This window comes from Diadema antillarum, unplaced genomic scaffold (assembly GCF_040938485.1).
Source record: "Diadema antillarum isolate AM-2024a unplaced genomic scaffold, OU_Dant_1.0 scf00000077, whole genome shotgun sequence".
Classification (NCBI taxonomy): domain Eukaryota; kingdom Metazoa; phylum Echinodermata; class Echinoidea; order Diadematoida; family Diadematidae; genus Diadema; species Diadema antillarum.
This window is the reverse complement of record NW_027270966.1, coordinates 229,611-245,325: the sequence shown is the minus strand read 5'-3', so window position 1 is coordinate 245,325 and position 15,715 is coordinate 229,611. Positions and strand designations below refer to the sequence as shown.

Sequence of the window (15,715 nt, the reverse complement as noted above, 5' to 3'; positions counted from 1 at the left end):
TTTCTAAAATTCCATCGTGCCGTATATCGAAGGCACTTTTGTTTCCAAGAAATGCAACTAATTAATAGAGAAGACATTACTCTACAATAACTTTATTGTCAAGAGGATGAACATTCAAAAGTAATCCATTGGGAAGTGTCCAAATTTACACCTACGCTCACGTCCCCTTAGTGCAAAACACAGATATTAGCAACGCGTATACTGTTGTTCTAGCGTGAATGGTTGTAAAAGTAGTCCCGGCAATACAGCAAATACAATTTTCATCGATGACAAGTAATGGAAATGATAGAAGAGACTTAACTTTACAAGATCTATACAGTGAAGAGGGTGCGCATTAAACGGCAACCCTGTGGGATGTGCCAAAAAACAACCCACCCTCACAGCAATATAGAAAACATATAATATCATAATAATGCGAATAATATGTTCCAAACGTACATGTTTTCGAAATTCGAAATGCCTTATAGCAAAGGCACTTTTGTTTCCAAAAAATGCAACTAATAAATAGAGGAAAAATTGCTCTACAATAACTACATTGTCAAAGAGGTGAACAATCAAAGGTAATCTCTGGGGAGGTGTCTAAATGCACGCCTACGCACACCCCTTTATTACGAAATACAGATATTAGCAACCCAAATACATTTGTTCTAGCGTGAGCGGTTTTAAAAGTAGGTCCGGCAATGCAGAAAATACACTCTTATATAAATGAAAAGTCACGAAAATGATAGAAGAAGATTTGCTTTATAAGATGTACGCAATAAAGAGGGTGCTTATTGAAGGGCAATCCTGTGGCGTGTGCCCCCAAAGTGCCCTTTATTCACTTGGCAATATAGAAAACATATATTATCATATAGCGCAAATATATATGTTCCAAACGTACATGCTATCAAAATTCGATCGTGCCTTATAGCAAGGGTACTTTTGTTTCCAAGAAATGCAATGTAATCAATGCAGGATACATTGCTTTACAATACTTACATAGTAAAAAGGGGTGCACATTAAAAGCGGCCCCTTGTGAGGCGCCCTAAGTTACCCCCTCAACCCCGCGTCCCCATATGCAAAACGCGCGTTATGCCAACGTGAGTACTGTTGTTATGAATGTACTCTTACAGCTACCGCTAATTTGCATTTTATGTAAATTATTTTTGTATGACCAATTCGAAAAGGCATCCATCGTGTTCATTGACCTACAAAATATAAGTTTACACATTTAAATCTTTAAAATTGGATAACGGGAAGCTAAGATCTGTCAATTTTCTCTCATTACAGGTGCTAATTTGCATATTATGCAAATTTTACTATTTTGCCCCACTGGATTTTTTGGGACTTTTAGTATGGTGTTCAGGAGGCCTCAACGACTTGCACTGCAGTGAAATTCCTACTGTTGCAATTAGTGGTGGGTTACCCCCTAAAAAGCGCTAGATTGACTGGACTATACTAGCATTAGCTTGTATTTGTGGGACCACATTGCCGCTGTAACCACTGCAATTTTATTGCCTCGCAAACGGTCAGTATCCATGCCAGTGTAGGCAGTGCCAAAGTCTGCAATCTGAAAGGAGAGCTTCCAATATGTCTAAGCTGCGTTGGGGGATTTGTTCAGCTGGTCGAATATCGCAGGATTTTGCGACAGTCCTCTCTCAAGTGGAGAATCATAAAGTTGGAGCAGTCGCCGCTAGGTCCGAGCAGGATGCCCGAAGATTGGCGGAGAGAGTTGGCTGTGCTACTGCCTACGAAGGATACGAGCTCCTTGCAGCCGATGCGAATATCGGTACGGCAAAGTGTATGTGTGTGTGTGTGTGTGTGTTGTGTGTGTGTGTGTGTGTGTGTGTGTGTGTGTGTGTATGTGTGTTGTATTTTGTAGTGTGAATCACATGCTTGAACCTTGTGATTCAGTCGACACTGCCTCAGTTTGTGTCTACTTGTATTTCATTCAGTCTGAAGTGAAGGTCTTGTTTCAGAAAGAGTGGTGTATTTAACATATTGTCTGCTTTCTAGAGATATCCCAATAACTTGAGGCAATTATGTCTAGGGAATGAATTATTACGATTTGTTAAAACCTACACATTGTACACTGTATTTTGTTTCATAATAACTTCACAATGCATATAGGGAGGGAAGGGGCGGGGTGGGGGGAGGGGGAGGGGAATGGGTCAGGGTCACAGCTTCGGAGTTCCTGTAGCATGTAATAAGAATTAAATACATGTATATCAATGCCAGCCCTACCATGGTTGATAGACACACACGCACAAGGAAAAAAGAATTTTGGAACTCTAGTATTGTAGTAGGTCAGATAGACGTCTCTATGCTGAATATTTTGCAAAGTTTATTTTTGCAAATTTCACAAGTCAGGTGCTATTCACAAATTTAAAAACATGCAAAAATATCTAGATCCTACTTTGGTCCTAACATGAATGTGACATGCACACATACATTTCTCTGTTCAGTAATGTACCAATGATTGTAAAATTTAATCACAAAGTCCTGATTCAGAAAAAAAAAAAATGACTTGCTTTATGGTGTATGACAGTAACTAGTATATTACATTTACCGGTATACATATGTACGATACCAAGTACCGGTACAGTTTAGTGACCAGGAGCATCAGTACAGATACAGGGGCGCCAGAATGAGGGGGGTACGTTGCATATCCGCCGCCCCCCCCCCCCCTCCAAATTAAGAATGGAAGAATTTATAATTACTGAGTGCTAATGACAAGCTGAGTGTTTGGGCACATACAGGGTTAAAGAGAGCTGCCTTTGGACAAATAGAATGTTTGAGGGACAGGCAGTTATAATTCTCCAATATACTGATATAGGCCCAATTCCATCAAAATATGTTTATCGCTTTTGTATCGGAATACAGGGCAGTTGATTGATTTGAACTTCATAGGCCAGGCGGGGTTGAATACATCTTGGAAAGAGGACAGTTGATATGTGATGCTGAATATATTGCAAGCATCATCGTGTCTTTTTCTTTAAAACTGATTTATTGCAGATATTGTCTACATTGGGTCCATTGATACTCACCACCTACCATTGTGCAAGCTATTTCTTGGTGCCAAGAAGCATGTCCTCTGTGAGAAACCACTTTCCTTGAATGCTCAAGAAGTCCAGGTCATTCTGGACTGTGCCAAAGACTCTGGCTGTTTCTTCATGGAGGTACGGTGCTGTTGATTTATGCAAGGACCACTCTCATCTTCATAATTTGGCACTCTGAAAAAAAACCCAAAACAATCTTGATATTGAGCTGTATCAATTGATTCTGTTCATTATGACTCTTTCTGAAAGCTGTAAACATCAATACGTACATGAGGAAATTAATCTTTATAACATTTGATACCATGGTACCGTGATTATGTTTTTAAACAGAAACGTAGTTGGAATGCCCATAGTGGTATCAAATCATTTGAAATGATGTCATAACAAAATTAAAAGATTTGATAAACTATTTAATGCCATTACTTTCACATGCTAGCAAGGAGTCTTAATGATTTTACTTACTCTACACTTGGACATTTTGTTATCAATCAAATCCCAATGATTTCTCTGTGTGCATATCAAATTGAGATATGATTTTTGTATTGTGTTACATGAGTGCTGTGTGTCTTTTATTTTCAAGATAAACAATTCTTACTTCCTTAAATCACACTCAGGTTATGCTTCAACCTTAGCCCTACTATTCTTTGTAGATTCACTTGCTTTTCATTACCTTGAAACATATTTTAGGTGTCCTTTTCTAACATACATCACATGAGCCCTCTTTACATGTAAATGATCATGTAAATCAAAAGAAACCATGTAGAGTCAAGCAGCTTGGAGATATACAAATATGTGTAATTTTGGTATATGATTTTGTTTTCAAATAGAAAATTACTTAAAGTAGTGTTTCAAAAATAAGAGAATTCATGTTTAAGGCATAAATTTTGCTTTGTAATTGTTTTCATGCAGGGTATTTGGTCGAGGTTCTTTCCAGCGTATAGGAAGATCAAATCCCTCATTGATGAAGGAGAGATTGGTGATGTTCAATACATCATGGGGGATTTTTCTCAAAAAGTGCCAGACGACTTTAGGGTATTCATAAAAAGTAAGTATGCAGTATTCTAAATGAAATTATATCCCTTGAAGCATTTCAGTCCCTTTTATAATGTTGTTAGTCTTTACATCATGCAGTTTTGAACTGTATGTGACTGAGTGTTAACACATTGAAGATGAGTCCTGAACTCTTCAGGTGTCTGGAAAATGTGTATTGTAGCAGTGTCAGCCTGTCCTCAATGGGTTAAAGAGATGTTGTCACCAATATCACATTTAGACTTAGATTTGGATTAATTTAGACCTTGCTCACAAGAGTTGTGGAATGATATTCGGTATTATGCGGGTTCCAAAACAGTGTTCAGTACTTGGGCAGTTACATTAACGAAAATAAGATTCTGTGCACACACAAACTATGGATGCAAGCTCACTTTATAACCACCTGCACATCTACACAAACCCTGCCATGGATATTGATCCTTTCTGTCTACTGAATCAGTTTCTACATACACTTTTGGATGTAATTCAGCTTTCGTATGTAAACCTACAATGTAGTACGTATAAGCTCAGTGGCAGAGAGCTGTCTTCATAATCTCACATAGTACATGTGTACATGACACACAGGAATACTATAGGCCTAATTGGTCAAAGAAGTGCTATTCATACACAATGACACTTTTTACTTTTTACCAAATGTGGGGAAAATGAATTTTGTTGAAAATGACAACAGATATAGTTCAGCATTTTTGTCTTTCACCAAGCGCTTTGTTGGCAAACAGAGACATGTGTAGTGCCATCTAGACCAATAGAAATGGGGAAAAGGTACAAGATTATGTCAATTTTATGAACAGCAACTGAGTTTTTCTCGGACTTTGATGGAAACATGTCGTGCAATTGCCTATATTGGGTACTCACTACTGGTATATTTGGATTGTAAAAGAGGTGTAGGTTCCTATGTGTTTTACTGTGCAAGCATCCCACACAACCAATCCAATATCCATACAGGGAAATATTGTATGTATGCATAGTTTTCGTGCCTTAATACTTGGTGTGTCAAAAGAAAAAACAAAACAAAACAAAACAAAACAAAACCCAGACGTTATAGCGGTACTATAAGTGCATATTATGCAAGTTTTATCAACATTTTACTTAAGTTTGCACACTTGTTATTGCATATGTTTGGCAGGTACTGGTGGAAGTGCCATTAATGACATTGGAGTGTACTTGGTTCAGCTAGCTGTCATGATATTTGGTCCTGAGCCAATCAGTGTGCAAGGAGTTGGAGGCCTCAGTGCAACAGGTATGAAAATCAGTCAGAAGATAGAATCCTACTAATGCTTGATACTTATTCTTTTTTTACATTCTATGTTATATACATGTTCTGTATAAGCAGTTATTTTTGCATATACTGATATTTTCGCAAATGAGGAGGTCACAGACATTTCCGCGAGATGTTGTTTTTTTTGTGAATTGTCAACGACACTGTAATCTAAATGCATTATTACCCAGGTGCATCCTGATATTTCCCTTATATCATTCTATGCGGGTGACATCATACACTGTACAAAGTAAACTTTTCATCCAGCATTGACTTTACAGAAACTTTAGAAATCCATAACTTTTGAACTTTCTGTCTAATTTTCCTCAAACTTTCAGTGATACTCACATTGCTCATTTCTAGCTCTTATTTCTTTTTTATGTTCAAAAAGGGAGGAGCTGGTCCGTGCTTGGAATGACAGCATACCTTGTCAGTTTTGAATATTAAAATCTAACATACAAAATCATAAAATAAATACTACTATACTTATCTTGTACATAGTCAGAAGCATTATATACAGTGCAATCCCATTATAACGAACATGGTTTTAACAAATTTCTGGTTACAACGAAATAAAAATCCTGATTGCAAAATTATCGGTTCTGTGTTTTTTATTGTTTATTTGTTCGGTTATAACGAAATTTCGATATAACGAAAGAAAACTGCCGGTCCCAAGGTCTTCGTTATAACGGGAGTCTACTGTAGAAAAAACTATCTTGGCCTCAATAGAAAAGACAAATCTTTTTTTTTCTTTCTTTTTTCAGTGAGTGAAAAATGAATTGTTCTGTGGACACAATGCATAAGCAAAACGTTGTGTTTCAGGGTCCCAAGTACCTCAAAACTTTCATCCAAGTTGTCAAATCAAAATGGAAGGAGATAGATGACCTAGACAAGGATCATCACATTTCATGACAGTTTGCGCATTTCTGAAAAAATGCAATACAAAATTTGGATAATCAGAGCCAAAAGATGGTGGCATTTCTACGAGGTGAATTTGAAAGAGAGATTCTTGGTAGTCATACTCATCTAGGTAGCAGTCAAAGTGACCTCAACTTCATCATTCCGCCATGTTGTTATTTAGAAAGAATAACAGGGTAGCTGTGATCATGTATTTGTCACTCCATCCCCAGTCTATTAAGGCTCTAGTTTATGCTGGTAGTGCCTTGCTATAATATGATCGACCAACCATGTAACTGCACCACCACCAACAACAAGTGCATAGTTCTTTTCATATTCATCCTTCCCACTATTACTTCATCCAGTATTGCATTGCTACCAACTGTGCTGTCATAGTTAAATGTTGTGCATGCTGAGCTGAACACTATTTGTGTGGTCAGCTACTTCACTTGATGATTCTGATTGTGTGACATTGAGTCAGTAATATTGGGATGGAAGCAGAGAAGCTGGGGGGAAAAATCATTATACACCTCTTCGCAATGAAGGATTCTGGAGCTATTAAGTACTGTATATGCCTTCTCGAGGTTTTTGTTTTCATGAATTTCCTGATTCTGGTGCTATTTGCAAACTTTGCAACACACAAAATTATTCACTCCGATTTCAACATGAATGCAACATGCATGCATACAATTCTCTGTTCATTATTGTACTTCACAATAGTGAATTTAACTACTTGCAAAATTTTTGAGATTCACCAAAAATAGACTCACTAAATAAATTGCATGTATAATATACAGTATATAAAAGGGGTCAATCTGCCATGTATTGTAACTTTCTTTTTGCTATAGTTCATGTCCAGCCAAGTACAGAATTGACACACATAAGCATGTGTGTGTCTGTGTTTAATCTTATAAATGCAACTACACACTATATTTGTCTGTCACTTGCTGTATTGGGTACTGCTACACTGATGCAAATATTTCATGTACCAATACTTATATTTGCCATACTGTGCTACATTGTATGTGTCTGGAGAATTCTATCACATATGGATATGATTGATTGATTGATTTGAATTTATTTCCACTTTGAGTTCACACAAATGAAACAAACATAACTAAGTTACAATGGTTATTTCAATTATTACTATACAATAGTATTTCATCCATTTTTTTTTTTTTTTTTTTTGTAAATTTGTTGTAAAATCAATAAATTTTGATGCAGGTGTAGATGATGTGTGTACGTGGACAATGCTGTATCCAGGCAAGAAAGTGGCCTCATTCACAACTTGTCTCAGAGCCATGGGTCAGAATGAGGCAAGCATTGTGGGAACGGAAGGCAGGATACGTGTAAGTATGTAGTGTCTTGATGTATAATCAGTTTAGGCACAAAAGGATTCATTCTAGTTTGGATTGCACTGCAAGTCAAACTATCAGTGCTGTTTGGATAGTTAAAGTGGAGGTTTTATTCAAAATTTGCTCTGTTTTTGGAGTTTTTGGAGTGTGATATTTTAGAGATCTTTATGATAAAGTTATCAAGACCACAAGAGTAAGATGCAGTAATCTGTCATCCTTTGGGTGTGTTTTCATGTTGGCCATGATTTTTATGCCTCCATTTAGAGGGTGCCTGAGGCTTACTCTATCGGGCTGTCCTTGTATCCCAGGTCATATCACAATAAAGAAAAAACAGTGGCAAATTTTCTTGCTTACAAGTCGGTCATGATGTGGTACGTGATGTTCATATGAACTACACCAAGGTTATTCAGCTTTATCTGAATGTGGCATCTTTCAGCCGTAATTTCATTCTTGAAATCAGCAGTAATATAATGCAATAGACAACTTGGAAATAGACAGTTCATAAAATAGATGTCGGTGGTTTAAGGTCAAGACTCACAGTCGAATGGCACTCTACCCCCCCCCCCCCCCCCAAAAAAAAAAGGCTGGAGATTATGTAAGTTGATGAATGGAGTAGAAATACATAGAAAATTACTTTCATGGATTTTTTTGCTTGCAAAGTCTGAGAAGTGATGGTGGATACAAATGTGGGTTGAAGATCAAGGTTGAAGGTTGTCATTGTACTTGCATTGAAAAACAAAACCTGTTCCAGTCACAGAGACTCCAACCCAAAGCACCTCCTAATCTGGAGATTCTCCCGCCTGAAACCCCTAGCAAACGGGAGACTCCAACTTGATGTGTGCGAAGCGCGAAGTTCCTAGGGTTCTAGATGCTCTCTTGTGCTATTTAAGGCTTATTTTTTCAACATACGATAGAAATAAGTAAGAAATCCTTTCCAACGGGAGACAAAGAGCCAGGGCGGGAGAAATTAAATCTCAAACGGGAGAACGGGAGATTTTGCAAAAATGGGTTTTCGGCGGGAGATCTCCCGTCGAAAACGGGAGAGTTGGAGTCTCTGCAGTCATGATTGCTGTTAGGATTGTCAAAGGTTTAATAATGATAGTATCAAATAGGGAACATGAAAATGAATAAAAGATTTGTTGTTAGAATTACTGGGGCAAATATTATCAGTCAAGGTTCAAGGTCACTGAAATTTAGCTGGCATAAAATTTCTGGCCTTAATTTCCGTTAGGTTAGTGCAGTAATGTGCTGTAGGTTTGATATTAATGAATTGAGAAATATTTCCTTTATAGTGACAGTATAAAAGGTCAATCCAAGTTTGCCAGAGGTCAAGGTAATCAATTTTATCAAAATGTATTAAAATGAAGGACTATGCACAATATTTATGGCTGATACAGTAGATGTGTGAGATACAGGTGACTTCCCAGGGTGGCAGTGCACCATGAATACAAATGAATACAGATAACAGAGATATTTCCTTCACGCACCACAAGTTAAAATAAATTCCACAGGTCAAGGTCGACAAAATTGATTAAGGAGGGCCATTCTTGTGGCAGGTTGTATATGCATAGTGGGTGCACAAGAATATGGGGTGGCCTGTTTATCTTTACACTGCATTCAAATTGTTATAAATAATTTTTTCTTTATTTTGTGTGTTTTGTTCAACTTTTTTCCCTTTTCATTTTTTGACCCGAGGCAGACTTAAGGACATATTCATTGCTGCCTGTTCATACCTTGTCTTTTCTTTCTATATTCAATTTCCAGCTGCCTGCAAGCTTCCACTGTCCCACAGCAGTTGAATTATCCAAAGGCTCCCCTGCAGGTGGTAAATGTGAGAAGAAGGTGTTTGAATTTGCTCTTCCTGACTCAAAGGGGACTTTCAATTATCACAATTCAGCGGGGTTTTGCTACGAGGCTGAAGCTGTTAAAGAGGCAATTGATAATGGTAAGTTTGGTAGTTATGCATCAGAAATTGATCAAGTTAAACTTCAATTTTTTTTCAAGTAAAAGAAAAGTCCACAAAGTAATTGTTACTTGAATTTGCAATTGTTGTCCTCGGATATCTTGACCATGTACATGTACCTGCTAAAGGGGTTGGGGGTGCAGAATTTCTTATGGCTGACTTCTAGATAAGATTAGAATTGATAACTGAATATTTTATTAAGTTTATCTGTGGTTGCCTTTTGTCATTTCGTCTTGGCATGTGTATTTCTTTTGTGAATTTTGAGTCTTTGCATTTTCGTATTATCTCTGCTACTATCCTCATATTCTGTATCTTACGCTTCAGGTCAAAATCTTCCTTTGTGTATTTACCTTTGTTCATTACATAAACCCAGGTAAGACTGAACATCCCATAGTGCCATGGTCAGAAAGTCTTGCCATTCGCAAGATCATGGACAAACTACATCAGGATGTCGGCTATGTCTTCACAGATGAGGATGCAAAAGCGGCTGGACGTTAAGACTAATTGCTAACAATAACCTTTTGTGTGCTTTGAGTGGAGTTTGGTGCTGAAACCCCACAGCATTGTATACACTGTTCAAAGTCTGTGGCACAAATGAGTTAATCAATAGCCATCACTTTTATCGACATCATTTGCTGAATATGAGATGTTAAGACAATCAGTGAAATATATATTGTGTGGGAGAAATGCAAACTTGTATATCTTCTAATTTCAGTTCTCTTTCTGATTATAGAGATGTCAGTATATTCTATATGTATTGATCAGATGGTGAACCACTATATTAAGCAACCATGATGAAATGTTTGATTATACATGCAGTGGATCAAAGTCTAGCTCAGTGCAAATCACTACAAACTCTAATATAGAATACTTCTCTACGCACAACTTACTTCAATTGCAGTAAACCTCATGTCATGGGACCAGAAAAGAAAGAAAGAAGTGTCAACTAAACTCAAATGTCAACTTGAATACAGAAAAATCAATGTTGCTGAGTAGTTGTATGTCAATACTGCAGGAATGGAACTGTACTGTCAAACATTCTTTGTTTCATATCTTATCGATGCTTATCAAGGCAGGAACATCTGTCGACAACCGCAAGGTATTAAATTAGTATGTTACTGCATCAATTTGGACAATTGAATCTTATCAACTGCCAGTAAGCAAGGAGTGTTTTCTGTGAAGCTGCAAAGGGAGAAACTCCGCACTTCTTCATTAATGGCTTGTGCAATTTTTAGATCTACACAAGGTTTGACTTTGTCTGTAATTTTCCTTTCACAATAATTTCATCCACATGAGTCAGTGAATGCAGTGACGCTTGGAAAACATTCAAACTTGATACAGTATGCTTAGTCTTTGTAGTCTTTTTTTGTTTTTGATGATATCGCCCTCTGTGTTGAGATTGTTGTAGGCTGCGAAATCACATATTTTATATGCTGGCAACAGTTCTTGCCAGAATCAATTAATATTTGCTGTGGAGGTGAACTCATTAAAAAAATCTAGCTGTCTATCCTCGGGTGTTTTGTGTTTTGTTTTTAATCTTCAATTTGTTAGGAACTACCGTGAAAAGACCCCTGGTCTTTTGTAATTTCCATGTTTCATTTATAGTTATCATATGTTATGTATTGCATGTTTGTGTACTCGTTCAATGAATGTTTTCAGTTTGTTATTGTACAAAAGATATGTTTTTTAAATGAAACAATTAAAGTTCAAGTTCATGTTTTATGTTGTACTTATGTAGAAGATTCATATTCTTGCAGGAAACATGTCTATGTTTCACTTAAAGGAACATTTCTCTTTTTTAGTCTTAGTCTTATAAATGGTTCAGGGATTGTAATGTATTTGTTACATTTGGGATTGTGGGTTTAGAAATTTCTAGACATATGATGCAGTGGCGGATCCAGAGGGGGGCGCTTCCTCTTTATTTTTTGTTTAAACCAAAGAAATAAAAAGAAAAAAAATGGGGGGGGGGGGGCATGTGCCACCTTTAATTGTGTAAAGGCGCCTCCCCTTTACCAGTGGGGCTTCATAAATGTGCCTACTGAATGCCCTTGTTGAGATGTGGATAAAAATCCAAGGTCATTGATTTAGTTTTAGAGGAGGTCATTTTGATAACTACAGGTAAAACTGCCGTTCAGTGATGCTAGACTATGTACAAAGACTTTTGCCACTTTTTTATGTGATTGTCTTTGGACAAATTTCTGATAAGGGTCAGTTTAAAGATACTTAGCAGTATGTACACTTATTTGTAATAAAGATCATATTGGAGCGACATGACACCAACAGAGATTTTTTTTCCCCAAGGAGTTTATATCGAGTTCCTTTTGCCTTAATACGCTGTACATGTATGTATAATGCTAACTGGATGTTGGATTAATGACTGCATGTACAAAATGTGAGAGGCAGCAATTTCTTATTTACGATATGCAAGTCACCTGTAACCCTCATATGGGGTGAAAATGTTGTCTTTCATTCTGGGTGCTTCCTGAGTGTAAGATATTTCACTTTTAAGTAGATTTATAACGGTTTATAGTCTCTTCTAACTCGGCATACATGACCGATTGCATTCTTCTTCCTGGTGAATGACCGCAAATCAACGATCTTATTATTACAGTGACATGTACGTCACTTTCAAAGGAGGTCAGCATTGCACATTGCTGTAATTTTCAGCTTGTGTGGTTACGGGTAAACAAGATAAACCAATCAAATAATAAATGAATAAATAAATAAAGATTAAAAAAAAAAATGGTGTTGGCTGTTTTTATTCCCATCTTGGTTGAGGCCCTTGATATAAAGGTGTCAATGCTATAGGCCTCGATGATGTACCGGTCCTATTAAGTCTCGCACATTAGGTATGAGACTTGCGCCCCCAATATCTTTCTCAAGCTTCAATGCCTGACAAGCTCTTTCTCAACAAAAAGAACTCAAATACATCAAAAAATGGATTTCCAACCACCAAAGGAGTCACATTTTGAGACAATTTTATTGTAATCTGAATAAGCCAAATGATAAGTATGCCCCAGACTGCACAATTTACAGATAAAAAAAAAACTGAAGTTCCTTGAACATGACAATCAAAAATGGAATAAGGTTTATTATTAAAAGAGATATTCCAGATTTGCCATTTAATGCATCTTGATACGTGTAGTTGTTTACATGCTTTTTTTTTGCGGTAGGCATACCTTTGTGCAGGGAGGTCACCTCCCTGCTTCATGTGACCTGCTTTTCTGTTCACTTTTCTTTCTTCTTTTTTTTGCCTTATGAAAATATTTCTTGATTGTACACAGTCCGTCGTGATGATCTAGTAATTTCATAAATATGACAATATAAATGAAGATAGTAATACCTGTTTTCCACTTTGTCAATAGGTGTACTGATAAGTGTTTGTGTGTATATATGTAGTGTATGTATGTATGTGTATGTACGCCTGTGTGCATATGTGTGTGTGTGTGTGTGTGTGTGTGTGTGTGTGTGAGGGTATGTAAAGCCTGCAGGCATCCCTCTTGTCAAACGTGAGACTATTAGGGTGCATATAAGGGGGTGGAGTAGGGGTCCCAATAAGGGTAGCTTAGATTGTACAATCCCACCGCCCCCCCCCCCCCCCCAAACACACACACACACACACACACACACACACACCACACTCGCACCGTTCTCTTGAGAAACGAAGAATCTAGATGAATAATGATATGCCTTTACAAATCTCTGGTATAATTATCATTTGTACTGGTATATGGTTGAAATGATAATTATCTGTACCACAAATACAAATGTAGCACATTGTTACAGAAGTAGAATTTTCTTATACCATGTGAACAAGAAAATATGTATCAAGGTATGAAAGGACTGACTGGCCACTGGACAGCAGAAGCTATTTGCTTTTCAGTCAGCTCTTGACGAGTAGTTAGTAACTACTTTCATTCACACGTTTGTACCCATTTAAACACATCTGACATTTACATTAAATATTAAAGTTACAAGATCAAAATTTCTCCAGTCACTTTATCATATACACACAAGCAAAGACACACAAACACACACACACATGTCCATTTTGGCAGTTTTGGCTCAGCTGAAACATGAGTGACTAGCTGTTATGACATTTATGCTGCATAATACTGCATTTACGATGAGGTGCCGGCATGTGAGCATTTTCTTCTGCAGTAATAGCAGGCTACATGTGCATTATATTGGTTGTAAAAGTGTTACCCTTCTGCGAAAGGGTTTCACTCTTTGTGTAACGACCTTTTTCTTTACTGTAAATGTTTGTCAGAAAACACCAGCACTCAGACACTGTTTTGTCCATTTGCTCACTTAACTCACGCAACAAACACACCCCTTTCCTTGATATTCCACTAGCTCTCCAGATGATGCCATAAACACAGTGGGAAAGAATGAACACAGACAGATCTATTTTCTCATGAAATGACAAAGTATACTTTTTTAATACATTTCTCAAAATGATTGTTCATCTGCCTTGTTAAATGCCATGCATAAACGTAAACACATGGTACATAAATGATAGAATGCAAAGGTAATGAAATGACAATTTACTCTGCACTGAATCTGAAAAGATTTTGGATGTTTTTGCCCGGCCTGTTTCAAAACAGCATCTTGCATAAAAATATGAAATAATTCTGCCTGCTATGGCAGTAACAGACAACTGCTTCTTGCGTAAAAGGATATAACTATTCTGCGTACCATGAAGTTACAGCTCACATGGCATTGGTAAAGACAATGATAAAAAACACAAGCAACATAATGGGCAAGAAGCTCATACACTTTACAACACGGCTAAAAAGTAGTCATAATGGGTTTTAGCCACGAGTTCCTTGGACAAAAGAAGATGTATTTTCAAAAAAAAAAAACGTGTCCAAAAGACGGATTTATCGCCAGTTGTTTCACATCACAAATACATGCTAAACTTACCTCTCAGAGCACCCTAATCACTACTTTATTTTCAACAACAAAAAAGAAAGCTACACGAACTTTTCATAATCATCGGCAGAACTTTCTCGTATAGATGGCATGAGCAATCTGAATGTATGTGTGATATTCAAACATGAGTGCACCATTTAAATACATATTACTTTTAAATTTAGAACATTTTGCCTGATGTGTGACACCTACATTTGTAACATAGTGACATTTATTGAAACACATTATGCCTAAAGACAGCCTGGAATGAAATTACATAATACACATCACTACATTGCTACTTAAACATTTAGTACATTCCAGAGCCACATCTGTCTTAAACAGTCTTTTGTCTGTCTTTCCCCTTTTTTGGCTATTCTTCTACAAATCTTTCTTTTAATTCCCTGTCTGCTAGGCTAGTTGATTCCACAAAGTTATCAGTTGGGTAAGGGTACCCATCCAGAGGAGAGGCCAAGATAATTTGACATACTACTTAAAACGGGAAGACTCTACCAGACCTTAGAGACCCTCAGCACTCGTTGCACATGAACCAGCCAGAAACAGGGAAATCCTATCGTAATGATCTTGCTAACAATGAGATACCACTATCAGATTGGTCAAATTCGGTGGTTCCAATTTTCTATTACTGTATTTAGCTGGGACCTTTTTAATATGTTTATAATGAAGTAGGGCCTACTGGTAATAACAAGGTGAAATTGGCAGTCATGGCGACCTCGTCATAATGGGCATTCCCTGTACAACATTTTATATCAATGCATGAAGTCAGACTAGACCGAGAAGCGATGGGTAACCTTACTGAAAGAGGAGCAGGCTCTTTATTCTGTTGGAATGAATGAGGGCCAAATAATAGGCTAGATGCTGTGACTGACACTATGTTGAAACATGAAAAGAACTGCAGAGATACAACAGCTACGTAACTGTAAATGTCAGACATACACAGCTTGCACTGAAAACTCAACCTCAACCAGAAAGAAGCACTGTGAATTACCCAGAGCACTATCCAGCATACAAGGATTTAATGAACTCTTACAAGGGCCTTAAACTCTATGGATCTTCACACATCATTGAACTTAGTCTCCATTCCTCAAAGCAGCCAAGAGGGAATTCTCCAGAGGTGAGCCTAGCCCTAAAAGTGTACTGAATTGACCTCCCTTCATCAACGACAAAGTTACTGATTGTGTATCACAAGTTCCTATCAACAATTCCAAGGGTAATGAAC

The 15,715-nt window shown here is 37.3% G+C and overlaps 1 protein-coding gene across 1 annotated transcript; it reads left to right on the top strand.

Moving 5' to 3' along the window:
- Positions 1-1,465: 1,465 nt before the first annotated feature.
- Positions 1,466-10,148, top strand: LOC139717579 (trans-1,2-dihydrobenzene-1,2-diol dehydrogenase-like). The gene is made up of 7 exons (XM_071629085.1): positions 1,466-1,768; positions 2,995-3,158; positions 3,948-4,083; positions 5,215-5,328; positions 7,468-7,592; positions 9,363-9,543; positions 9,935-10,148. Exons 1-7 carry the CDS (start codon positions 1,570-1,572, stop codon positions 10,057-10,059), a joined length of 1,044 nt encoding a protein of 347 aa, XP_071485186.1. The 5' UTR covers positions 1,466-1,569; the 3' UTR covers positions 10,060-10,148.
- The last annotated feature ends 5,567 nt before the right edge of the window (positions 10,149-15,715 follow it).